At 43.8% G+C, this 26424-nt stretch overlaps 2 protein-coding genes across 2 annotated transcripts in view; one reads left to right on the top strand and one right to left on the bottom strand.

Moving 5' to 3' along the window:
• Positions 1-26424, top strand: part of GatB (glutamyl-tRNA(Gln) amidotransferase subunit B, mitochondrial) — a 449912-nt gene that overhangs the window by 184249 nt on the left and 239239 nt on the right. The window lies entirely within an intron of this gene.
• Positions 1757-14239, bottom strand: LOC138350872 (uncharacterized). Its single transcript, XM_069302320.1, has 2 exons — positions 14133-14239; positions 1757-2306 (listed from the first exon to the last, which is right to left on the bottom strand). Exons 1-2 carry the CDS (start codon positions 14237-14239, stop codon positions 1757-1759), a joined length of 657 nt encoding a protein of 218 aa, XP_069158421.1.

Genomic DNA, 26424 nt, shown 5'->3' with positions numbered 1-26424 from the left:
ACACCACCGCTCACAGAATGGGTATGGGGCACATCACCGCTCACAGAATGGGTATGGGGCACACCACCGCTCACAGAATGGGTATGGGGCACACCACCGCTCACAGAATGGGTATGGGCTGCATAATACATGAAGTTAACTAGCACACGCGATGGGGCACATGCGCTCTCTGGTGGACATAGTGAATACCATTATCCGCGCACGCGCCAACATTGAAGGAAATGACTAGCTTAGCTGGGACTCGTCAGTATTCATTTATGGTGGTATTCATGCCACATTTGTGGTGGTATTCATGCCACATTTGTGGTGGGTATTCATGATTCATTTGTGGTGTATTCATGAACATATTTCTATTGTGTATTCATGGATGCACTTGGGGCAGGTATTCATGAACCACAACTTGAGTCTTATACTCATCCTTAGTGCTCATTATACTCACATTCTTTCATTAATTCTAACCATTTTTTCCAAACTCATAATGAGTTAAAAATTGTCATTATTATTAATGGTAATATCTTCTCACAGATATAATAACGTAGTTATTATGTTATTAACATAACTCATTATTTTTAACTCATTTTTTGACCGGCCGTTTTTTACCCAACTTTTTACCTCATTATGCTTCCTAAACTAATTATAACACTATCAGTTTACCTGGGTTATGTTAGTTTCTGATTGGTTATGCCAAAAAATACAGAAAAATAGATTTTGTGGCCTGGTCTGTATTTATTCGAATCTTCCTCATGGCTTCTACTGACTTTCTCATTGATTCATCACGTTAATGTGATTTCTTTGTTTAATAATAATAATATAGAATAAAAAGTCACACTTGTGTATTTGTGAAATTTATGTAAGGAATTAACACCAAGTCATTCGCTCTCTCCTGAGTGCTTTATCAAGGTCTGAGAGTGTGATTAGGACGAGACTTACATCTCAACATCTAATGGTTAAGCCACCGGCTTAAGGGAGCCGGTGGCTCAGCAACAGAACACTGGAAGCGTGATCCTGTGGTCCCGGGTTAGATCCCGGGCGCCGGCGAGAAACACTGGGCAGTTTCTTTCACCCTGATGCCCATATTGCGTTAAAAAATACAAACTATTTACTTTTTGAGGAGAGAGAGAGAGATTTAAGCCACACAAATGTTCACCCTTAAGTCTTCTTAACTATTGCAGCCTTAACCTATTGAACTCGTCAACCTGTGTAACTAGTGGAACTTTGTGGAGCCGCGACTAGTGCGGAGCCTCTGTTCTTCGAGAGCTTTTTTCAGATCTCTGAGTACCTAAAAGTCACTAGTGGCCGGGGACCCAGGCAAGGAGGGACCCCTGGCATGGAGGAACCCTGGCAAGAAGGGACCCTGGCAAAAAGGGACCCTGGCAAGAAGGGACCTAGCAAGGAGGGCCCCTGCCGTCATACCGGTGGTCGGGACACAAGACGGTCCGCGTCGATTAGCGGGCTTTCCACTGGAGACCCGGGATCAATCTGCAGCTAAGTGGAGCCTCAGGGCAGTAGATGAGGAAGGGTGCGGAGCCTGGGATGAGCTGGGCTATGGGACTGCTAGCCGAGGTGGAAGGGCGGGAGGTACTTGTGGGAAGGGAGGTTGGGGACAAGACAAAGAGGGAAGGTCAACTGGTGAGAGGGATGGGAAGTGTGGTGCAAGGAACATGGGGTAGTGCTGGAAGGGCGGGAGTTGGTGGTGGTTCGTTTGTGGAAGAGACTATGTGCGACTGGCTTCCTGAGTCCCTATGTAAGCGTATGTCTATTGTGTCTTAAAGCATGCAGTCTTGTCGAGTTCCCTGGCATGTTCTTGTCGAGTTCCCTGGCTTGTTCTTGTCGAGTACCCTGGCTTGTTCTTGTCAAGTCCCCTGGCTTCTTCTCGTCGAGTCCCCTGGCTTCTCGTCGAGTCCCCTGGCTTGTTCTCGTCGAGTCCCCTGGCTTGTTCTTGTCGAGTTCCCTGGCTTGTTCTTGTCGAGTCCCCTGGCTTGTTCTTGTCGAGTACCCTGGCTTGTTCTTGTCGAGTCCCCTGGCGTGTTTTTGTCGAGTCCCCTGGCGTGTTCTTGTCGAGTCCCCTGGCGTGTTCTTGTCGAGTCCCCTGGCTTGTTCTTTTCGAGTCCCCTGGCGTGTTCTTGTCGAGTCCCCTGGCTTGTTCTTTTCGAGTCCCCTGGCTTGTTCTTGTCGAGTCCCCTGGCTTGTTCTTGTCGAGTCCCCTGGCTTGTTCTTGTCGAGTCCCCTGGCTTGTTCTTGTCGAGTCCCCTGGCCTTTGCTTCTCGAGTCTCGTGGCCTGTGCTTGCTGAGTGCTCACAGAGCTGCTAGGCACGCACAGTGAGGCTTTACAACAAGCATAAGGCAGGGATTCCGGAAATACCCGGAGGGAAAGCACTCGTAGATTAGTGTGGTATACAGGTGTGGTATTTCCCTTACTCCAAAACTCCCGAGGGGTGGGAAGTCCAGCGGACTGGTGACCTTGGGGTTGTGTAGGGACGCTTCATCCCTCTACCTCCACCACCGTCATCACTACCACCGTCACTACCTCCGTCACTACACACACACACGCCGAGCGCTGTGTGTGTGTGAGAGTAGATATAAATAAAATTAGGTCGGGAGTCAGTACAACAGACAACCAACGGTTAGAAAGGCCGTGGGGTCCACGAGCTAAGAGCTCGACCCTGTAGACACAAATAGTAAAAACAATAAATGCAGGCTGTCATAGTAAATACAGACTCTTCTCATAGCAGAGAAATGTTCAGCTCGGGGCCGAGCGATGCACAGCTGGGTGGTACCTGGAGCCCACACTACGCCAACCACACCACCTCTCAGTAATCCCAGATGATCCTCGTTGGTATCCTTATCCACTATGTAGCCGCTCACGCTCTCCACATGTGACACACATGTGTACAGTCACACACCTTCCTCGCTTGTTTCGCCCGGGCGATTATTCAACTTGTATCGTACTCTACTTATATCTTTTGAGCCTTCTCACATGTGCGGTATTTCACTGATATATGTGACATTCTCACTCGGTATATCGCGAGACTTTTGATGAATCAGCAGATATAAAGTTTCTGTCCTTCCAGACTATTCTGTATACAGTATATAATCTTCACAGTATATAATCTGGATTGTGCGAGAATCAACGTCCTTCATATTCTTGAAAGATAAAAGCTATTATTATTGTTTAATTCGTCTTAACAATATAGCCCTCACAGCGAGTGAAGCGTGAGTGAGGTGTGAGGCGTGAGTGAGGAGTGAGGCGCCAGGCGAGAGTGGCGGCTCGTGGGACAGTTCACATAATAAAGAACGTATTAACGGATGGGTCGCAGGAACCCGGTAAACATCCAACCCGTTCTCCTCAATAGTACATTGCATTTTGACCTATAATTTCTTAAGGCCAAAAACTGGTGTACTAAAGATGGTAGCGGCTCGACGCGAAATTGCCGTGATATCCCGTTTTCTCTTCGTGGGTCCTCGGGCAGGTTAGGTTTTAGGAGTCGTATTAGAAGCATATTTTCTCACATCAAAAGGAACAGAATATACAATGATCCAAAAATTATACTCTGGGAAGTCACGTCAGTCAGCTTGTTCTAAGTAAACTGCGAGTCAGCCATGTGGGCTGTCACTTTCCCCGGACAGACATGGACCAAAATACCTGAACTTTACGAAACATGTGCATCTTTCCTGGATCATGGAGGTTTGGTCTGTATTAAATAGTTTACGAGCTTGGAAACGGTGCGAGGTCGGTCTCGACCCCAGGTTATTATATTTATATATAGACAACCTCGTAGCTCTTAGGAGATCATAAACTGTTAAATAAATAAATGCAAATTAAGCCGCCATGATTGAGGAAAGATGTACAGGTTTCGTTAGAGGACATTTAATTGTTTCATGAATCCTGGTCAAGGCTCTCAACCTCTTGAGATCTCAATCATTATTTTTTATATATTTGTTTAAAGCTTATGTACCTAGCTAAAGGGCAGAACCAGGCTACATTCCCTGATTATGACTCGATGACATTTCCACCAATCACATGAGGTGGATTCGCCCCTCCACGTGGAGTGAGTCCTGGTTTAAAATACAAAAGCGGAACCACTCGTTTCATATTTAAAGTTAACCATTTATCCAGCCTGACGGACACACACACAGAGAGGGTAGGGTAGACAAGGATGGATTATTTAACACGGGTGGTTCACGCTCAAGGGGACACAGGTGGAAGCTGAGTACCCAAATGAGCCACAGAGACATTAGAAAGAACCTTTTCAGTGTCAGAGTAGTTAGTAAATGGTATGCACTAGGAAGTGTTGTGGTGGAGGCGGACTCTATACACAGTTTCAAATGTAGATATGATAGAGCTCGAGAAGAACAGGAATCTGTATATCAGTTGATTGACGGTTGAGAGGCAGGGACCAAAGAGCCGCAGCGCAATCCCCGGAATAACAAGTAGGTGAGTACACACACACACCCTTCCTCCACGTCTCTCTTTCCATGCATATATTTTGCTGTAAAATATTAGAAGTGTGCCTCAATAGTGTGGTGAGCCAGCCCGTGACTCACCGAGTGCCATCACGCTGGGCTGCCTGCATCAGGGTGCCAGGAATTCACCAGGTCTGGGCGGCACAGGCGTGCTTGCTCACTGGAAAATTGTTTTAAAGTCCTTGACGACTGTTAACGAGTGATTTGCCTCTCAACTAGGCCGGGGAAAGCTGGGCATACTCCAGAACAATGCTCAGCGCTATATAATACAAAAAAAACATGATAAATGTTCTTGCAATTTAATGCATCACCTTGCAATCACACTGCATCACATCATGTAGGATATCTGCTTTGCTAAATTGAGCAATATTATCTCCTAAAGTGTTAGATTCCCTCCAGTAAAGTTTAAATGCCAATAAAGTTCAGATGAGACGCATGAGATGCCCGCTTACGCCTTTTACAACTGGACACTAATTACAGGTCAGCGGTGGCATGTTGCTGGTGGGTAATGAGACGGTGTCAAGTTCACACTGGCACAAACTCAGGCCACACACAAGAAGCAGAGAAATCTCTGCCACACACACATAGGGGACTGAAAATTCTCTCTGGCCACCAAAAGAGGCAGAAAAATCTCTACCACACACATAAGCGACTGAAAAGTCTCTCTGGCCACACACAAGAGGCAGAGAAATATCTGAAAAATGTCTCTGGCCACACACTAGGGGCAAAAAGTGTCATCTTGGTGTGTGACAGGTGGCCTAAATATGCTAGACACGCCTGCTATAAACATTTATAAGATGTCAGTAAAAATTGTCATGAGATAACGCATAGATAAGCAGGAAGAGCTTTAAAAGAAAGAGAAAAGGCAATTGTTACAAGGGCGGATGAAGACAAGAGCGTGGGAACAACATGGCCACGGGCCCTTGCGCCCGTGGCCCTGCTCTTTGGCCCCATTGACCACCCATTGACTCGGGGCTTTCATGGGATCTCTCTCTCTCTGTCCCTTGAGTTGACTTCCGGTGCAGGTTCATCCCAGTTGAGAGGATGAAATACAACCGAAAATTGTATTATTCTGTACGGCCCGCCAAGGACACAGGTACACTGTGGTGCATAGTGCCTTTTAAACAGAGCTGTTAAACAAGCAGAATTTCCTTCTTGGTAAGTTTGGAATAAATAAAATTATGCATTACTAGATACATTCAATTAACATTATTAAAAACATTAATAATGTATTTTGTATATTTTGAACTATCACTAACTTGACCCCCCCCCTCACTTAATTTAAATAGCCTGATTATTGTACAGTACTGTCCAAATTAAGTTCAACCGATATTAAACAATAACTTAAGTAATCATCCAAATATGTCAATATCGCTATATTTATACAACCAATTCTCTCGAAAATAGTACGATTACAAAATATTTCCAGAGATGCTTATATTTTCAAATGTTTGGATATTAGGAACAGGAAAGCGGAGAGGCAAAGCTTTAGCATCATCCTGGGTTGTCCTAGAACTGTCAGAATTGTTAACATGAGAAAGGAACTAAAATTACCTTCCATTTACGAAAGAATAGTCCTACTTAGTACAATGTTTTGCGTCAAAACTTTGAAAAATAATGGTCCCCCCCCCCAGCTCTATTCAAATTAAATTGAGATCCATTCTAAACAATTCTGACTGTTCCCTCAATCCGCCGCAAGAAGCTCCTTACAGTGTGTGGCTCAGTTGTTGTGCCTATAATCTTCTGAAATTGAATGTGCATTATACCTTTGTATATATATAATTTTGTATTATATAATTATACCATTTACCTTATACTCTTTGCATCATACCCCCATCAGTGTAAAACAAATGAATAACACTGAAACTATGAGATGTATAACATTAGAAGCTATTGACAGTCATCTTCAAAATCTCAAACCGACTGAATCCTATGCCTGTACTGATGGCTCTGTGCAGTTAAGCACTGGTAGAACAGGTTGTGCATGCGCAGTATATAAAGGGAATGAAATGATCATGTCTAGTACACAGAGACTGAACAACTGGGCAAGCACGACACAGACAGCTATTGGGTATTTATCAAGCCACTGAATACCTTAAGCTCAATGGTGGTGGAGTGATATTCTGTGACTCTAAAAGTGCTCTGCAGTCCTGAAATAACCCATCACAATGTATGTCGGAAGTAGCTTGTAATATTAAATGGAATGTAATTTTTGCCAATGATAATAACTTTTGTATAAAATTTGTGTAGATCCCATCCCATGTTGGAGTTAGAAAACATGACTGTAGATCGATTGGCCAATGAGGATTGCAGGAAAGAAAACATTGATTATGACTTTGGACTATCTAATGCAATTATTAGAAACATACAAATTAAAGAAATTAATTCAGATTTAGAACTAAGAAATGCCCAGAGACCTGAAAGCTGCGGTATTAGTAGCTATGACAAGTTTTGTAATAATAGGTATTTGTATGGCCAGCACAGTAACCGAACCAGGCAATGTGATATAGTCATTGTGCGAATTCGCCTTGGCTATAGACACATCTGGCAGGTTAGTGAGGCTGAGACACTACCAGAATACTCAGATTGTAAACTCTGTGATAAATCTTTAATGCATTCACTACAACACTATATTGTTGAATGTGAAACCGTAAAGGACTTTAGACCTGGCCTATTGTACCACCAACTGTGTAACTATTTAATTGACTCAGGTGTTCTGGACGACATCCTAACAATTTATCCAAAATTTACTTGTCCATTTTAAAGAATTAAGAATTTTTTTATTTATATTCTAAGCTGTATCACTTATGAACCCATCCCTGCCCTTGTGTGGCAGTGCTCAATAGAAAGTTGTTTTCACATATTCATACATTAAAACATTGATTGTAACCATGATATATATACATGTGCTTCAGCCTACAGTTTAGACCTATTGTCTTATGTATGACCCTCTGTCCTGCGTGACAGTGAATACCTGCATTATCCTCACTTTAATAAGACTTAATTGAAATCCTCAGATTAGGCAAAATTGTAATTAATTTTGTAAATAAAGATTTTAATAATAAAGGCAAAACTTTGGCCTAAACATGCTAATGTTAAATATTCTTGATATACAGACTTTCTACAAATTATTAATCCTGTTCATACATTAGAATGAGGTGGATAGCCTGTATAGTTTAGCAAGCACAGCTTAACTTTCAGTTGGAACCTTTTGTAACATCATTGTTAGTCATAATTTTTCATTATATTTACATACCGCTCTTTTAAGTATATGTAAATAATCTTATTTACCTGGGTAAATATGCACTACCGTTTATAACCAGAGGCCAGAATATATCTGTGTAAATGGGAAAGACCAGGGGTATATATATGGAAGAGACCAGGATATACATGGGAGATACCAGGGTATACATGGGAGATACCAGGGTATACATGGGAGATACCAGGATATACATGGGAGATACCAGGGTATACATGGGAGAGACCATGTATAAATAAATATACTATAAATAACGGCCAAATGCTCGTTAATCCAGCCGCCAAATCCCATATTTATGAATGAAAAACACTTAACACTCGAATCCAACCTGTCTTCAGTCCAGGGTCGTTAAATCAGGCGGTCGACCTCAAAAACGCATTCATAAATTTTAATGTATTGTGTTTTAAAAATGGGTTTGTTCTCTTATATAAATTAATTTTAGTATTATTCAATAATGTTCTTAGTAAAGTTAGGCGTAGGTTAGGTTAAGTGTTTAGGTTTTTTTGGCGATTATTTTGATTTGAAGTACGTGGGTGAAAATGCGATTCGAACAGAAGTCGTCAGCGAAGAAATTCGAGAAATGTTCGAACGTCATCAGTTGCGAGTCATGTGTAAGTCGTTTTTCATTCTTAAACAGGGTGCGGCGGGTGCATGGAATGGACTTTGGCCTCTGTTTATGAGAACGGGCTGGTTGTGAAGGGCGGGGTGCACGAATCACAACTGATGTTCAAACATCTCTCGATCATTGCTTCGTTGACGACCTCTTGTTCGAATCACATCTCTGAAAATGCTTCACCACGTACTACGAATACAAATTATTGCCAGCATAACCTAAACTTCTAACTTAACCTAATTTATGAATAACTACACATCCGATAATACAATATGAGAAAATACTAATTGTTTAATACGTTACGTTAAAAAGTGATGAATGGGTTTTTGCGGACGGCCGCTACATGGAAGCAACCCGTCCTCTTGAATAATGCATCGTATTTTGACGTCAGAATCGTCGACGGACAAAATATGATGTGCTATAAATTATAGCGGCTCACAAACAACCACGCTTTCTATGCGTGGGTTAGTCGGTTAGGCAAGGTTATTGGCACACTATGTGTTAGTGACGTGACAAGAATGTAAAAAATACCAATCTTATGTGATCTCACAAGCCCATTGTACCTTCTTGTAAATAAAATTATTATGATATGGTTATATTATAATTTCGGACCAGTTAGCACATCATATTTATGTCGTCGTTGTGACAACTCTAGAGAGCGGGCTGATAGATGAGCATAGCATCAGGACAGATTGCCCTCTGAGTGACTCCTTAATTGTCCATCAAATATATACCAGTACACTTCAAGTACAGAACTTTAAACTTTAATATCGTGTTTGAAGCGAGGCCTGGTATCCCAGCGTGCCACGTGTGTGAGGGGAGAGACTCAACTCATGTGACTTGGGCACCTGCAGGCAGGCAAACACTGGGTTCTTGAAGAAGTGCAAATGACTTGAACAAACATTCTAAAGGCGCGCACCCAGGATGTCCACAGCCAGTGTCAACACAACCATACGCACTGGAAGTCCCTCCCTCCCCCTGAACAATGTATAAGCTTCTCCCGTCGTCCCTACAACCCTGATTGATCCTACCAATCCCTGATTGATTGATAGAGATTAAATCACCCAAGAGGTGGCACGGGCATGAATAGCCGTAATCTACCACCATAGGTGGAATTTATATATATATATATATATATGTAATATTGTAACGTTAAACTGAAAAAATACAGCAGTGGCTATTCTGGCTGGTGTTGTACCAATCACATTAAATAAAAAAAGTAAAATAAAGCAAATAAGACTGGGTCATGAGGGATCTCTGTCCCCCGCGAAAACGATTTATTATATGTACAAAAAGATGAGCGGTAGGACCCGAGGAAATAAGACTGCTGGTGACCTCTACACTATGCGGGTAAAATCCAAAAAATTAAAAACTTTAAAACATTTAATATTACAAAAATTACTTTAATAACAAGCAAAACAAAGCCCCTTATCATCTTGGCGAGAACACAATACAAAATATAACAAAAAATATAAACATGTGACAGTTACGTTAATGACAAAAGAGAGGTGCATAACAATACATTATACAAAAGCTGTACACATCTGTTTCCTGGGAAGGCTACAGTGTATGTTACTGCTTGAGAGCACGAAGTGTATTCTGAGGACTGGCCCGATGATTGATAAAGTTTAAGCCACCCAAGAGGTGGTACGGGAATGAATAGCCCGTAAGAGAACTGGCCGTCGGGGAGCTGCTTATATATGCGGGCCAGGCCTAGTGTAGATGGCGCTGATGTTGCAGGTAACTATCGCCCAGCAGTCTTAAACAAGCAGCTAGGCTGGTCGACCGGCGAGTGGCGTTGGCCCCAGACAGCAGGTGTACAGGTGTCTCGGGTACTAGAGGGTGGAGAGGAGAGGGGAAGAATCTGTCTATACTCCGAGGTGTTTGTGCACGTACTGTTGTTGTCATTGGTGTTGATTCCTTATAGTGGAGCATGCAAATACGTTGGTGAATAGGTGGTAAAGTGAATGGGCAGGAGATTGCCGTAACAATATATATATATATATATATATATATATATATATATATATATATATATATATATATATATATATATATATATATATATATATATATACATATATATATATATATATATATATATATATATATATATATATATATATATATATATATATATATATATATATATATATATATGACAATGTCAGACCACGGAGGAAAATGAAACAGGAATTTCCTTAAGTACTTTCGTATATTAAATACATCTTCAGAAGGAATCATTGTCACATTCTTAATCACGTGTTTATTTTCGTGATATACACACACACACACACACACACACATATATATATATATATATATATATATATATATATATATATATATATATGTATATATATATATATATATATATATATATATATATATATATATATATATATATATATATATAAACTGAAAACTCCTCACCCCCAGAAGGATTCGAACCCAGATAGCCAGGAGCACTGTGCACCTTGGCGTACCTGGTACCTTAACCACTAGACTATAGACTACACTGACTGTCTAGTGTTCACTGACTGAATAATCTCACGACTAATCTTGTTAGTCGTGAGACTATTTATATAATAGTTTGAAATATAGTTAGTTATTTATTCACAAGAAATATCCATAGATATTTCATCGAATCACCTCACTTGGTGAGGCCATGTGAGCAACACAAATGCGAACAAGCTTGAATGGTTCCCAAGCCAATATGCAACTGAAAACTCCACACCCCAGAAGGCTTCGAATCCAGACAGCCAAAATTGTTACAGTCACTGTGGTCTAGTGGTTAAGGTACTAGATACGCCAAGGTGCATATAGCTCCTGGCTGTCTGGGTTCGAATCCTTCTGGGGTGTGGAGTTTTCAGTTGCATATTGGCTTGGGAACCATTTAAGCTTATTCGCATTTGTGTTGCTCACATGATCAAAATTCTCAGGGGACTTGACAGGGTAGACAAGAGTGGATTATTTAACACGGGTGGTACGCGAACCAGGGGACACGGGTGGAAGCTGAGTCACAGCTTCACATTAGCCACAGGGACATTAGAAAGAACTTTTTCAGTGTCAGAGAAGTTAGTAAATGGAATGCACTAGGAAGTGATGTGGAGGCTGACTCCATACACAGTTTCAAATGTAGATATGATAGAGCTCGAGAAGCTCAGGAATATGTACACCAGTCGATTGACGGTTGAGAGGCGAGACCAAAGAGCCAAAACTCAAACCCAGCAAGCACAACTAAGTGAGTACACACACACACACACACACACACACACACACACACACAAACACACACACACACACACACACACACACACACACACACACAGGGGGCTTTGCGACTGAGTGAACAGCGCTCGGGGGTCGTAGTCCTAAGGGCCCGGGTTCGATTCCCTACCGAGGCGGAAACAAATGAGCACAGTTTCTTTCACCCTGATTCTCCTGTTCACCTAGCAGTAAACAGGTACTTGGGAGTTAGACAACATCTACCTGCTCTTTCCTGGGGATGTGTATTAGTAAGAAATATGTAGTAGATATAATAGATGAAAAATTGGACTGGATAGAACGGCGGAGTCCAAGAGCTAATAGCTCGATTCTGCAGGCACAAATAGTAAATACAAATAGTAAATACACACACACACACACACACACTCTTCCTTTCACCATAATAAGCACTTTACTATTCGGCAGAGACGTCCTTGTATCCCGTGATGAACTAACCCTCCCCCTCCCCTATCACCTCTGACCCTCCCCCTCGGACACTTCCATGTAGGCTGCCTGTCCCTGATCTATTGTCTTATTGCTGAGTCCGGCCCCATCTCCTCGTCTCCTTCCCTCGGGCAGCCCTTAAACAAGACGTCGCAGCCTTCTACCTTCGCCTTCTGCGTAGTTCACAGTATCTTTTGAGAGAATTTTATGATTGGCAAGGGAGCCCTAAATCGACCATTGATCCCAAATTTGCTTACTGTAGGTGCAGCGCCTGCACTTGAATGTAAAGCTGCCGCCCAGTTGGGTGGGTGTGGAGCAAGACTAGTAACTGTGTGACTCACCATAGATGTAAAGTGCCTTGTATAGTGACTGTTGTGAGCCTCTTGTTTAATCACTTGTGATATAAAAAGAATATTAATAAGTATATGAATTTGTGTAAATGATTGTATATGTACGTGTGTATATAACATTAATAATTGTTTAACTAGCTTCAAAAGATTGTCACTTGCTTAACTAAGTGAACTCTGGGGTTCAGTTCCTGAACCCACTATGTGTCTTTGTAACTCTTCCACCACCGCCCACGGGGTGGATATGGGGTGCATACAAAAAATTGAAATGGCACATGAAGGATGATATGTTGGTGAGTGACTCGCTCTGACTAGACGCCATCCTGTGTCTAGTAGCTGTAGTCCTAGGTTCGAATCCTGGGCACGACGGAGAGACGTTATAGGCACCTGTTGCAGGTTGCACCGTGTGGAACGTTATCTGTTGCCTAGGGAGTCCCTGATAAGCCTTCGAGATCCATGTTTCCAACAATGGAAAATCAGTAGGGGAACGTATAAGGGAGGGAGGGATGGGGGTCAAGGCCGCGTGGCCTTGACCCAGCTCCCACTCCAGGCTCCTACAGCGCCCACGGGTCTTGCAAACACTTACGCCTGTCCTTATTTGTTCCTCTTCAGGACGGCTTCTTCGCCAGGTGGGACTCCTCGCCCGTACGCCCACCGTCACTAGGGACCGCGGACGGGGGTCTGAGTTGGAAGATGACATGTAGATATTAAATTAAATTATTTCTATATTTACTGCCGTTCGTGCAAGGGTGTCGGAGAGGGTGTATTTTGCTCGTGTTTACATATGGTTTGTGTGTGTACATACTGTTTGTGTGTGTGTACATATTTGCTTGTGTGTCTGTATTGTTTTTAATTTTGTCTGTGTGTTCGTGTTATCAGTTGATAAGATTAGCTAAGTTAGCTTCAGCTAAGTTAGCTTCATCTAACAGGTCGTTCGTATTCTCTCGCCAACAAGGCGGATCTCCACGAGCGTTCGTGATCTAGTGGATAGTAAGACTGGAATACGTCTTCGGTCCCCTTTACTGCTGACCATAACTTCCATAAATGAGCATCATAAGACAGTCTGTAAATTGTGTTTGATTTAATAATTTTTATTAGATGAAAATGCAAATAATGGATCTTTGAGAATGTTTCTTCCTTCAAAGTTTGGAAAACATTTCGTGTGTGTGTGTGTACTCACCTAATTGTGCTTGTGGAGGTTGAGCTTCGACTCTTTGGTCCCGCCTCTCAACTGCCAATAAACTGGTGTAAAGATTTCTGAGCCTGTTGGGGTCTATTATATCTACACTTCAAAGCGTGTATAGAGTCTGCCTCCACTACGTCACTGCCCAGTGCATTCCATTTGTATATTACTCATACACTAAAAATGCTTCTGGCTCATTTGAGTGCTCAGTATTCACCTGTGTTCCCTTGTACGTGTACTCCCGGTGTTAAATCAACTTGTTTTTATCTACCCTATTAGTTTCTCTGAAAACCTTGCATGTAGTGATCATGTCTTCCCTAACTCTTCTGTCTTCCAGCGACATGAGGTTTGGTTCCTGTAGTCTCTCCTCGTAGCCCATACCCCTTAGCTCGGCTACTAGTCTCGTGGCATATCTTTGAACCTTCAACAATTTAGTCTTGTGCAGGACTCCCTACTGGAGCTGCATACTCCAGGATTGGTCTGACATATGTGGCATATAAGATTCTAAATGTTTCCATACACAAGTTTCTAAAGGCAGTTCTTATGTTGGCCAACCTGGCATATGCCGCTGATGATATCCTCTTGATGTGGGCTTTCGGGGACATGTCTAGCGTGATATCACCCTCCAAGTTTTTCTCACTCTGATTCTTGAAGGATATCATCTCCCAGATGGTACCTTGTATCTGGCCTTCTACTTCCTACACCTATCTGCTTTACATTTTACTTTACATTTGCTCGCGTTAAACTCTAATAACATTTGTTGGACCATCCCTTCATTTGTCCAGGTCATCTTGTAGCCTCATGCTGTCCTCCTTAGTCTTAATCCATCTCATAATTCTGGTGTCGTCAGCAAACATCGAGAGGAATAAGGCTATACCCTTCGGAAGATCATTTACATATATCAGAAACAAGATAATTCCGAGTACAGAATCTTGTGGGACTCCGCTGGTGACATTACGACATTCTGAGGTCTCACTCCTCGCAGTAACTCTTTCTTCTATTGCTTTGGTACTTTCTTATCCACTAGAGCACCCTACCCATTACTCTTGCCTGTTTCTCCAACTTATGCAACAACCTCTTAAGGGGTTCTGTGTCAAAGGCTTTCCACAGTCCAAGAAAATCCAGTCTGCCCACCCTTCTTTTTCTTACTTAATCCTTGTCGCCTGGTCGTAGAGTTCTATTAAACCTGTGAGGTAAGATTTGCTATCCCTAAACTCACGTTGGTGGTGTGTCACGAAGTCCCTTCTCTCTAGATATGCTACCAGGTTTATTCTCACGAACTTCTCCGTCACCTCGCAAGGTATACAAGTTAGGAACACTGACCTGTAGTTCAATGTCTCTTGCCTGTCGCACTTTTTGTATATTGGGACTACATTAACTGTTTTCTTTATTTCTGGTAGGTCTTCTGTTTCCAGTGACTTACTATATACCATGGAGAGTGGCAAGCAAAATACTTCTGCACGCTCTTTTTAGTATCATTTGTGAAATTTCGTCCGGTCCAACAGCTTTTCTCACGTCCAGATCCAACAGATGCCTCTTAACCTCATCTGTGATAATTTTGAACCCTTGGAAGGGTTCCAAGGGTTCCGTAGCTGTTGGAACTGATTACAAGGTTAGTAAATAGTGGTAAAGGGAATGCCCATTGGTACTCTTATGTTAATACCAATCTCCCACACATATGGGTAACCTAACCGCTGTCTATGTTATGCGTTCTTCATCCCTGGTGGTGTTGGTGCTGAAGCTTGGTGGTCTGCAACTGGTGATATCTCTGTAGCAGGCAGCTGATGGGGTCTGTGTTAGAGAGGGTTGTGTACTGAAGGTGTACCAGGAAGCTGATGAGGTCTGTGTTAGAGAGGGTTGCGTACTGAAGGTGTACCAGGAAGCTGATGAGGTCTGTGTTAGAGAGGGTTGCGTACTGAAGGTGTACCAGGAAGCTGGTGGGGTCTATGTTAAAGAGGGCTGTGCACTGAAGGTGTACCAGGAAGCTGATGGGGTCTGTGTCAGAGAGGGCTGTGCATTGAAGGTGTACCAGGAAGCTGATGGGGTCTGTGTTAGAGAGGGCTGCGTACTGAAGGTGTACCAGGAAGCTGATGTGGTCCGTGGTTTAGAAGAGGGCTATGTACACTCCACCCCCAAGAGTGGAGTTCGTAGAAGACTTGGCAGGGCCGCCACCTGGATTCAAGGACACTGTCTGCTAGCTGTCACCTTCAGCTTGTTAGTCAGTCACTACGAGCTCTTCAGCTCACGGTTATTGCGATCTTGTCTGGTCTTTACTCCGGTGATTGTTGCGATGGTGCCTTGTCTTCAGTGTAGCGATTGTTCTTATATGTTGCCGTGTCTTCAGTGTAGCGATTGTTCTTATATGTTGCCGTGTCTTCAGTGTAGCGATTGTTCTTATATGTTGCCGTGTCTTCAGTGTAGCGATTGTTCTTATATGTTGTCGTGTCTTCAGTGTAGCGATTGTTCCTATATGTTGCCGTGTCTTCAGTGTAGCGATTGTTCCTATATGTTGTCGTGTCTTCAGTGTAGCGATTGTTCCTATATGTTGCCGTGTCTTCAGTGTAGCGATTGTTCCTATATGTTGTCGTGTCTTCAGTGTAGCGATTGTTCTTATATGTTGCCGTGTCTTCAGTGTAGCGATTGTTCCTATATGTTGTCGTGTCTTCAGTGTAGCGATTGTTCCTATATGTTGCCGTGTCTTCAGTGTAGCGATTGTTCTTATATGTTGCCGTGTCTTCAGTGTAGCGATTGTTCTTATATGTTGTCGTGTCTTCAGTGTAGCGATTGTTCCTATATGTTGCCGTGTCTTCAGGAATATTTCCCTTCCTTCATCCTTTGAGGAATATTTCCCCGTCCTCACATGTTGGGAAATATTCCCCATTCCATATAGTTATGGGGAATATTTCACACTGCTCATAGTTTTGGGGAATATTTCCCATTCTTCATAGCTTAGGGGATATATCCTATTCCTCATCGTTTGGGGAATATTTCCGACTCATTAGGACGTCATGAGGAATGGGAAGTGTTGAGTGCCTTTAGAGAAGTGTGCTAGGAGGTCACAGGTGTTGTGGAATAATCCAGGGAACGTGAAAGAACGTTAAGGTAATCTGAGGCAGCCAGGGTGGTTCCAGCTGAATCCAGAGAGTCATGTAGTGTGTGATCAAGTATTTACGCAACTGTGTACGAAACCTGCACATCTTTCCTCAGTCATGGCGGCTTTGTTTACATTTATTAAACAGTTTACGAGTCCCGAAGGATTGCGAGAGTGTTTATAACAATAATAAGTTTAGGTTGGAAAGTTTCGATGCTCGAAAACTGTTTCATATATGTAAACAAAGTATCCATGCCTAACGAAAGATGTACAGGTTTCGTTAGTGGTTGCGTAAATGCTTCGAGTATCCTAGCCGTGGCGGTTAGTGTTGGGGTGTCGCCCCAACGACATTCCCCCGAACAAGCTTGCATTCCCCCGCTCGCTGTTGCCTCAGCAGCCTGCGGGCGGGGGAATGAGACCTGCTGCTGCAGCCTGTAGCGGTCCACAAGGTCGCTTCTGGACTTTCATGGCGGGAATGTCAAGGGTTCTTCCTCCTCCACCGTCATATCCTGGGACACTTGTGGCTGGATGACTCCTCTTCTTCGTGCAGGTGACTCCTCTTAAGTCCCGGAGCTGATGTCTCGTCTTCAGAAGCTGGCTGGTACTTGTCCGTTTCCGAGACTCGCCGTGACGAGACGACCGCCGAGTGGTGATGATCCAGTCGTCCAGGAAGTGTGTAGTTAAGAGTGAAATATGTCACAACTTCTTCTGTTATGGTATTCTCAAACTGGTTAATAGTTTGTCAACTCACTCCTGTGTGTACTCGCCTATTTATACCTGGAGGATCCGAGCTCTAGTTATTATGAACCCGCTTTTCTAGCCACCGGTTGGTTTTCTAATGTGTGTGGTGGTGTGTGTGTGTGGGTGTGTATGTGAATAAAAATTAGCTGCAAACTCAGTGTAAATTTCATTTCTTTGGCAATAATGAAGAGGAACTGTTATTCCGTCAGACATCGAACAGACTCCGTGGGGCAGCACAGTACGTCAGACAGATGATGGAATCAGACATGTTTTTAAAGAATCCGGTAGTCAGTGCATGTCATGGTGAGGTTTGCAGTCAATAATGGCTCCTCTCAGCACTCCCCCGTCCCCATCTCCCCTCCCGATCCCTCCACCCACAAAATACAAATATTGGCTATTGATATCTTGCGAAATCATTATTATGTTTGCAAATAATTGCTAGAAAATTCTTTCTGCAGGAATTCAAGGAAGACTAGTTCATAGCATGGTTTTTATTGCTGGGAGGCTGGGTACCCGTGTTGATGTCGGGTGCTTCTCCATTATAGAAATAACATTTTTACCCAGGTGTCTCTTTCATTAGAGAAGGAATCTGTTAAACAGTCTTTTTTCAATTTAGAAGGTAATATTTAGCCAAGAGTCATATTATTATTATTATTATTATTAAGTTAAAGTTTAAAACTTTGTTTCATGAATAGCAGCACTCTTATAAAACACGCTTCAGAGCGCTTTCTGTAACTTTTTAAGCGTTTCTGCCCGAAACGCTTTGCGTCATAGTGGCTTTAGGCATTTTATGTACTAGCTCTATCTATAAATCCATCAATGTTTGTATCACACCTTGTATGTATGTACTTTACCTGAATAAACATTTGAATTTTGAATTTGAATTTGACTTGTAATGTTGCACTAGAAATACAATGGTGGCGGACAGTGCCACGTTTCACTTCAAGTTTCTAAGTTTCTGGGACACCACTCCTCTTCGGGGGGCCCCACAGACAGTACCTGGTGACATCACGCCTGGCAGACCTTGGTGGCCTCACAGGCAGTACCTCGTGACATCACGCCTGGCAGAACTTGGTGGCCCCACAGGCAGTACCTGGTGACATCACGCCTGGCAGACCTTGGTGGCCTCACAGGCAGTACCTGGTGACATCACGCCTGGCAGAACTTGGTGGCCCCACAGGCAGTACCTGGTGACATCACGCCTGGCAGACCTTGGTGGCCCCACAGGCAGTACCTGGTGACATCACGCCTGGCAGACCTTGGTGGCCCCACAGGCAGTACCTGGTGACATCACGCCTGGCAGAACTTGGTGGCCCCACTGGCAATACCTGGTGACATCACGCCTGGCAGAACTTGGGGGCCACCACAACAAAGATAGGAAGGCCTCACATCAGTAGCGGACTTGAACAATGACCAAGGTGGCGTCGTTTGTCTGTCGTTGTCCACGATACTCATCGCATGTCGGGGGAGGATGTGATATATCCTCAAAGCTGCTTGAGGTGTTGGAAGGTTAAGAATCTTGTAAAAAAAAATTCAAACATCAAATTAAAGTATATCATGTTGCATTAAACACAAATCTGGTATATTTTCAGCTCCCTGTCTCTTTGGATGCTCCCTAGCTCCCGTCCCCCCCCCCCTCTCTCTCTCTCTCTCTCTCTCTCTCTCTCTCTCTCTCTCTCTCTCTCTCTCTCTCTCTCTCTCTCTCTCTCTCTCTCTCTCTCTCTCTCTCTCTCTCTCTCTCTCTCTCTCTCTCTCAACTCAACCAGTTCAACTTCCATCACCAGTTCAAGTGCTACGCCCAAAGCAGATACACAAATATTTCGGCTACCTTTCCTGTCTCCTCCATCTTCCAGTGTAGACGGTAGACTCTCGCCACTGTCTCCTCCAACTTCCAGAGATTCCCCAAGATATATGACAGATCAGCTAGGTTACGGGTGATTGTAACGTTTGGAGTCCTGGATACATGTGTGACTAGGCATAGGAGAGAGGTTAAAGGGAGTGGTGTAGTAGGGTATACTAACGGAAGACGGGGGGGGGGGGTGGACGAAGGTGAGAAGGGGTTTGCTGGGTGAACGCGTTACCCGTGGGAGTCACACCCACCCACCACCTGTGGGTGACAACGGGGCGGAGCGGCAGGGGAGCTCCGAGTGAAGCTGCACAGAGTCGTGACTAGCCGTTGTCTAACCATGACGGTAACATTGTACTGGGGCTACAGAACCGCTCTTGATCTCGTGTAGCGGTCAGCCGTAGTCTAAACCGGTTTGTGAGCTTAAGGCTCGCTCGCCCAGCTACCCTGGAGACCTGTAATGCCATTATTGATGTCGCTCTTGTTAGGTGGGAGAGGAATAGAGGTCCGTCGGCGTGTGGAAACATTCTGGCGTGGTTAGATGCTGGCGTAGGGAGATGCTGGCGTAGGGAGATGGTGGCGTAGGGAGATGGTGGCGTAGAGAGATGGTGGCGTAGGGAGATGCTGGCGTGGAAGAGATGCTGGTTTGTGTGATGTTAACATGCTGAGAGAAATGCTTATGGATAATAATTCTTGGGAGTGGAAAGAAGAGTCGTTTGGTCAAACCATGAATGATGAACGTCTGGTCAGTTCAAGGAAGAAGAGGGAGAGAGAGAGACACACAAACACAAACATATAGAAACAGACATATACAAACAGCGAGATCGATCTTCCACCCAGAAACAGCAAGGAGGTTTTCAAAGCTGAATTAATAAATTTACATATTGTACGGAGGGCAGGAATGTGCATGGTGAGTGTCTCAGAAGAAAGTGTAAAGGCCAAGACGTGAGATTAGTTACGGAAGCTGACTTGAATATGGTAGCCTTATGTGGCTAGTTACAGGGAGGCGGAGGGTGACTTGTCAGAGTGAGAGGTCGGTCACGGGGGCGAGGGTCCGCTTGTGCACGCCACGCAACAGGTGCGGGAGGCGGCACAGGGTCAAGTGTGAGAACACTTTATAACACAGCTGCACTCGGCTGGTGGACAAGTTATGTGTTTAAATGTGATAGAGAGCTGAATGAGTCTGGTTGGAGTAGAGGGGTGCTAGTACTGGAGAGTGTGTGTGTGTGTGTGTGTGTGTGTGTGTGTGTGTGTGTGTGTGTGTGTGTGTGTGTGTGTGTGTGTGTTTGTGTGTGTGTGTGTGTGTGTGTGTGTGTGTGTGTGTGTGTGTGTGTGTGTTTGTGTACTCACCTATCTGTGGTTGCGGGGGTTGAGCTTTCGCTCTTTGGTCCCGCCTTTCAACTATCAATCAAGCGTGTGTGTGTGTGTATTAACCTAGTTGTGCTTGCGGGGGTTGAGCTCTGCTCTTTCTGCCCGCCTCTCAACTGTCAATCAATTGATACATTTTTTCAACAATTGATACAATTGATACATATCGCCTGGGGTGCGAGTGCCATTGTAATGCCTTGATCCATGAAGGGTGAAAGTCCTCGCATCAATCAGCTTCGACCTTTGACACATTCTTCAGGCTCTTGACCATGTCTTAAGACACACTTCATCAAGTTCACATCTTAACGTGACAAAATAAGATATGTGGACAGTTGAGGTGAAAATATGTCCAGTGGTGGGCTGAGTGTCCAGTGGTGGTGGGTTGAGTGTCCAGTGGTGGTGGGCTGAGTGTCCAGTGGTGGTGGGTTGTGTCCAGTGTTGGTGGGTTGTGTCCAGTTGTGGTGTGCTGAGTGTCCAGTTGTGGTGGGTTGTGTCCAGTTGTGGTGGGTTGTGTCCAGTTGTGGTGGGCTGAGTGTTCAGTGGTGGGCTGAGTGTCCATTGGTGGTGGGTTGTGTCCAGTGTTGGTGGGTTGTGTCCAGTTGTGGTGTGCTGAGTGTCCAGTTGTGGTGGGTTGTGTCCAGTTGTGGTGGGTTGTGTCCAGTTGTGGTGGGTTGTGTCCAGTTGTGGTGGCTGAGTGTCCAGTGGTGGTGGGTTGAGTGTCCAGTGGTGGTGGGCTGAGTGTCCAGTGGTGGTGGGTTGAGTGTCCAGTGGTGGTGGGTTGAGTGTCCAGTGGTGGTGGGTTGAGTGTCCAGTGGTGGTGGGCTGAGTGTCCAGTGGTGGTGGGTTGAGTGTCCAGTGGTGGTGGGCTGAGTGTCCAGTGGTGGTGGGTTGAATGTCCAGTTGTGGTGGTTGAATGTCCAGTGGTGGTGGGTTGGAGAGGGGAGTCTAGGATGAGGAAGTTGGGGAGAGAAGAGGAGGGAGAAGCACGGAAGAGGGAGGAGGGGGACGCTAAGGAACGGTGTGGGGTGAGAGAGTGAAAGAAGGCGGGAGGAAGAGATTGAAGGGAATGAAGGCAGGAAGGAATTGGAGAGTTAAGGCAGGAGGTCTGGTAGAATGAAGGAAAGAGGGATCTAGTATTTGAGATTGAAGGAAGGAGGGAGGGAGGGGGTGGGAGGGTAAAGGAAGGGTAGGAGAATGAAAGAAGTAGGGATATAGTAGGAGACTGAGGTAAGAAAGGAATGTGGGATAGGAGAGTGAATGAAGGGAGGAGGGAGGGGTTGAGAGAGTGAATGAAGGGAGGAGGGAGGGGTTGAGAGAGTGAAGTAAGGAAGGAGGGAGTGAGTGAGAGTGAAGGAAGAAAGGAAGGATGAATGAGGGAGGGGTTGAGAGAGTAAAGGAAGGAGGAAGGGGAGGGAGAGTCAAGGAAGTGGTCGCAGCTCAGAATCCATGAGAACAATGAGCTACTAGAGCATTGGTTCTAAATATTTTTACAATTACAGACCTCCAATACATTACCCAACATGTCCCCATACCCCCTTCGCCACAGTCTAAATCACCACCACCACCATCAGGCGCCAATGGGACTTCAAAAGACACCAATACCTTGTCATAGAAATGATAAGGCATTCATATTGACATAAAAACGGAAAGTCACAACTACACACACTAGCTACAACTAGGGAAATTTTTGGTGTTGTTTTTTGTGCAGCAGGGAGTCGGGTTTTGTGTGGTGCGCGTCATTATTCATGGCCCACCTGGTGTATATGGAGGTTGTATGTGAGGCACGCAGCTGTGCATGGCCCACATGCTACATATATGGGTCCACCCATATCACCTCTCCCTGGCCGTGGGTAACGCACGCCAACGACCCGAACCTTGACTCACACGCATGCGCCTGGTCGACTCCGTTATGTCTTGATTCTGCTGGGAGGGGGGGGGGCGCTGCTTGACGTCAGGAGAGAGAGAGAGAGAGAGAGAGAGAGAGAGAGAGAGAGAGAGAGAGAGAGAGAGAGAGAGAGAGAGAGAGAGAGAGGGGGGGGGAAGAGAGAGAGAGGGGGGGGGGGAAGAGAGAGAGAGAGAGAGAGAGAGAGAGAGGAGGGGGGGGGGGGGAAGAGAGAGACAGAGAATGAGAGGGCCTTATTCTGCCTGGAGTCGCGTCAACCAATGTTTACTAATGTTCTACCTACGTTGTTGTTACTTGTATTTTGACTCGTCTACCGTGTTGGTGGAGAATCGCCCGGTTGGGAAGTATACTATATCGGTATTTATGTAAGGGATGGTGACTCGAAGGTGCTGTAATTAATTGATGCTTATTTATCCCTATAAGTATGGATTTGTGAATGCAACATATGTTGATGTATGTATAAATTTACGTATATTTGTGTGTGTAAATGAAACAAAATGTAAACAAAATGGACCTTCGGGGATTGAATGGCAACTTTGCATGAAGCTAGATCGTCGCATTTTCAACGGGTAGCATATGCAGCTTTTTATTGCAATATTTTGCCGTTCATTTGAGTCTTGCTCGCTCATCGTTGAACACTTGAGGTCTGGGAAGGAGGCTGGAGCCGTGACCGACACGGCGTGGAATGATTGTAAATTTGCTTCTCTGCGTGTCGGTTGGTTTCTCACAGTTCATCACCGATCAATCATTTCGGGGAAAAATAAATACAACAGACTTTCACAACGACTGCAAGTGTAATCTGGAGTCCTACAATATAATTCGAAATTCATTCTGTTAAGAAACATGTATATAGGCTAGATTAATCACCGAGCATCATTTTTTGGTTTGGTGTGGGGCTGAGGCCTATCAACCCCGGGAGGGTTATTAAGGCCCCCCATAACTACTCATAGACCCACCAGCAAGTATGTTACAGTCCTGAAATTTGATCAAATCATGTCCAGGTATTAACGTAAGCTCTCAATGTATATGCACATAGAAGCCTACACCTCTCAGAGAAAAGTAAACTCTCAATTTATATACGCCGAACCGAAGCCAATTTATATATACCTTTCTATGTATATATATACCTGACCGTAGGCAGGGATACCCATTTCTGCCTAGTTCACTTGGCAGCATCCAATTTTCTCCGGATAGATCTCTGATGAACGGCCTCGCACAACGCGTGTGAACTTCAGCTGTGAGAGTAAACCACTCCGCTGGTACACCAGGACCTGGGGGTTACCTCTCGCTCCACCACCATGCCTGGGAAGGGGAGGAAGTGGTTTTCCCATCATACGTTTTTTAAACGTTGGGTCAATTTCATCCTAAGTCTTTTGAGTTCACGTAACTAGGTCAGCTGATAGCATAGCCAATAATAATTTATAGATCCACCGTCAGCGTGGTTGAGATTATGCATTTGTGGAAGTCATCAGGTAATAATATTGAGAGATGTGTGACAACATTTCCTTTGGTTTGTATTGTCAGTAATTATTTGGTTAATATGTGACATATGTGTTATTGCAGCACACTGAATACTGATTCAAGATACTGGTTGCAGACGACGAGTCACAATAACGTGGCTGAAGATATGCTGACCGAACCACACATCACAAAATAGAGAATCGACGACGTTTCGGTCCATTATCAAGTGGTGTGATGTTCTCTCCATCTTGGACCATTATCACACCACTTGACAACGGTCCAGGACGGAGCCGAAACGTCGTCGTTTCTATATTTTCTGATGTGTGGTTTGGTCATCGTACTGGTTGAATAACAAAAAAGTGAAATTTGATGTGGGAGACTGGGCTTGGATACAGAACTTGAGTACGCTAATGTTGATATAGATATTTTAGTGTTGTCTTTGGCCAGGCATCATGCCTAGAGTATTTTGAATAATATGTAAATATTACACGTAATATTTTTAATATTTTTATTTGTATATTAAAATATTGTAAAAATATTTTTAAATTTAAAAAATTCTAAAAATTAAAAATAAAGATTTAAACTTTTTTATTTTTTTAATATTACAAGTAATATTTTAACTCCCAGACTTTTAATCTAACCAGAAACGTACGAACCCGAGCAACCCACCTAACGTGTCGAGTCCGATGGATAGAGATCTTGTTGGTAGCGTAGGTCTCCTTTCTTGCAGGTCGGCGGATTCAATCCTCGATGTTCCAAGTAGTTGGGCACCATTCCTTCGCTCCGTCCCATCCCAGTTCCTTGTCCTCAAAGCCATTCCAAATGCTCTATAGTCTTGTTGTTGATTTTAGATTCAGCTACTCTGAACAAAAGTTGCGAGTAGCACGGGCTATGGTGAGCCCGTAGTGCACTTACCTGGCACTTGAGCGGAGCTGTGCTATATAGTCATACAAGCTTATAGCTTTCTCCTCATAATTAACCTGGGTCAGATATAATATTGCGCCAAATCACACCAATAATAAAATAGTTAAAGACTTCAGTGCCTGTCTCGTTTTATAAGAGTGCACATCAAACTTACACACACATAACCGCAGACAATTTACAATCACGTTAATACGTTACGTATCCGACCATGCCTGCGAGGGGACAGGAAATTAGGTCTGGGAATGTTCCCACGTATTGCAATGTTTCTGCAGCCTATTATTATGTGAATGTTTTGGCCATAACGACCGTACTAGTTACATCCATAGGTGTTTACTCGCTCAGTAACATGTTTATATACATTGTAAATCCCAATATATATACATAATGTATCGAAAACGTCAGCAGAAACTTTAAGAGAACTTCCTTTGATTTGCTTGCTTACCGAGCTGTGTCTACTGAGAACGAGATGTTGCTCTTGGGGCCTCGCTTCCTAGCCATGGCCACTACTACTCCCAGTGTGGCCCTCATGCTTACTACCCAAATGCATGTGTAGACTTGTAGATGCCTAATGCATGTGTAGATTTGTGCTGTCATCTTCCAATGGAAGATGTCCAAACAGACGAACAAAGGTAACGTTTAAAAATATATGAAATGCTGTTTTATATATTTGTTCTACCGTCATTTGAGCTGGACGGTACAGCAACGGTCTCGCTTCATGCAGGTCGACTTTCAATCCCCGACCGTCCAAGTGGTTGGACACCATTCCAGTGCTATGTAGTCGTAATGACTTGACGCTTTCTCCTGATAGTTGCCTGCCTTCCCCTCCTTAGCATCATAATATCCGTCCTGTTAAGTTGCAGATTATATGGAAAGTCAGTATTTTATTTATACATAGATGATACAATGGGTTGTGTAAGTACACATTCTCGTAAAGCTACCAATATGTCTAGCGTTTTGACCAAGTTTTAATGCTGACACAAAACTTGCAGTAAATTTTAAGTTACAAGGTAATTTAAAATTTACTGTCGGTGCGTCGGTGCTGCAGGAAGGAATAAAAGTAGTGACTGAAGTATGCAATGAGAAATTTTAGCAATTTAAATTTCATAATTACTGCATTAACATTATCATTCAATAAAGTGTAAGGTGTTGTATGGCTAAATAGTAAAGTACTAGAAGAGTTAGTAACACAAGGTGGGATACTACGGTGAGAAAAGTAGATACTTTATTGTATTATTTTGGGTAAATATAGTTTGAAATTTGTTTTTAATTAATTAAGAAGAGTTCCATATATACTGTAGGGCCTTGTTATTTGATTGGCGTGTTTGTATGGATTTAGTTTGTAAATATTAGCAACATATTCGTTTCTATTGAGATGTTTATGGCTTCTACTTAGCCATCTAGCAAGAGTTCCGAATCAGTATTAGTATTGAGGAAGAAGACAATACGTAAAGAGCACAGGAGAATGTGTGGAGTGTGTGTACTCACCTATTTGTGCTTGCGGGGGTTGAGCTTT

Source organism: Procambarus clarkii, chromosome 47, assembly GCF_040958095.1.
Source record: "Procambarus clarkii isolate CNS0578487 chromosome 47, FALCON_Pclarkii_2.0, whole genome shotgun sequence".
Classification (NCBI taxonomy): domain Eukaryota; kingdom Metazoa; phylum Arthropoda; class Malacostraca; order Decapoda; family Cambaridae; genus Procambarus; species Procambarus clarkii.
The sequence above is the reverse complement of the archived record's forward strand: the minus strand, read 5'-3'. Positions and strand labels throughout refer to the sequence as shown.

Bases quoted from the DNA above. Each gene is read 5' to 3' on its own strand.
- LOC138350872 (XM_069302320.1), bottom strand. From the start codon at position 14,239: ATGATATCCTTCAAGAATCAGAGTGAGAAAAACTTGGAGGGTGATATC. The intron at 2,307-14,132 runs GTTGGCCAACAT...GTGCGTGCCTAG, and splicing joins TCATCAGCGGCATATGCCAG to CAGCTCTGTGAGCACTCAGC.